General features: G+C 44.3%; 1 protein-coding gene across 1 annotated transcript; it reads left to right on the top strand.

The window, feature by feature from the left end:
- Window positions 1-128: 128 nt before the first annotated feature.
- LOC117799377 (nucleoside diphosphate kinase) lies at window positions 129-596 on the top strand. Its single transcript, XM_034651855.1, has one exon. The coding sequence runs from the start codon at window positions 135-137 to the stop codon at window positions 594-596; it is 462 nt and encodes a 153-aa protein (XP_034507746.1). The 5' UTR covers window positions 129-134.
- The last annotated feature ends 86 nt before the right edge of the window (window positions 597-682 follow it).

Here is a 682-nt window from a genome sequence, read left to right as displayed (position 1 = left end):
GGGGGATGGGTGCATAAGGCTCAGTCTTCAGCTCTCGCCCGGCCTCGCTCCTCCTCTTCCCCAGGAGGACTTCGACGAGGCGGCAGCTGCTGTCACGCCGGTCCGGATCAGGTTCACCGCATTTGGGAAAAATAATGGCTTCCAATACAGAACGTACATTTATTGCTGTTAAGCCTGATGGAGTCCAGCGGGGATTAGTAGGGGAAATCATCAAGAGATTTGAACAGAAGGGTTTCCACCTAGTGGCTATGAAACTGCTGCACGCTTCTGAAGAACTACTTAAACAACATTATATTGACCTGAAAGATAGGCCTTTCTATTCCGGTTTAGTTAAATACATGAATTCTGGTCCTGTAGTAGCTATGGTTTGGGAAGGACTTAATGTCGTAAAGACAGGCAGAGTAATGCTGGGAGAAACAAACCCAGCAGATTCCAAGCCAGGCACCATTCGTGGTGATTTCTGCATTCAAGTAGGCAGGAACATCATTCATGGCAGTGACTCTGTGGAGAGTGCTCAAAAAGAAATCAGACTGTGGTTCAAGCCTGCAGAACTGGTGGATTATAAATCATGTGCTAATGACTGGATTTATGAGTAAAGTATCCTTAAAATGAGTTGTGCCTTTTTCAAGTCATCTTACTTCATTCTAACTATTCTATCAAATAAAAACATAATGAACAAACA

The sequence above is a fragment of the Ailuropoda melanoleuca genome, unplaced genomic scaffold (genome assembly GCF_002007445.2).
Source record: "Ailuropoda melanoleuca isolate Jingjing unplaced genomic scaffold, ASM200744v2 unplaced-scaffold48507, whole genome shotgun sequence".
In the NCBI taxonomy this organism is placed as follows: Eukaryota; Metazoa; Chordata; class Mammalia; order Carnivora; family Ursidae; genus Ailuropoda; species Ailuropoda melanoleuca.
This window is presented reverse-complemented; position numbering and strand designations above follow the sequence as displayed.

Coding starts and splice junctions, on each gene's coding strand:
- LOC117799377 (XM_034651855.1), top strand. CDS start 135: ATGGCTTCCAATACAGAACGTACATTTATTGCTGTTAAGCCTGATGGA.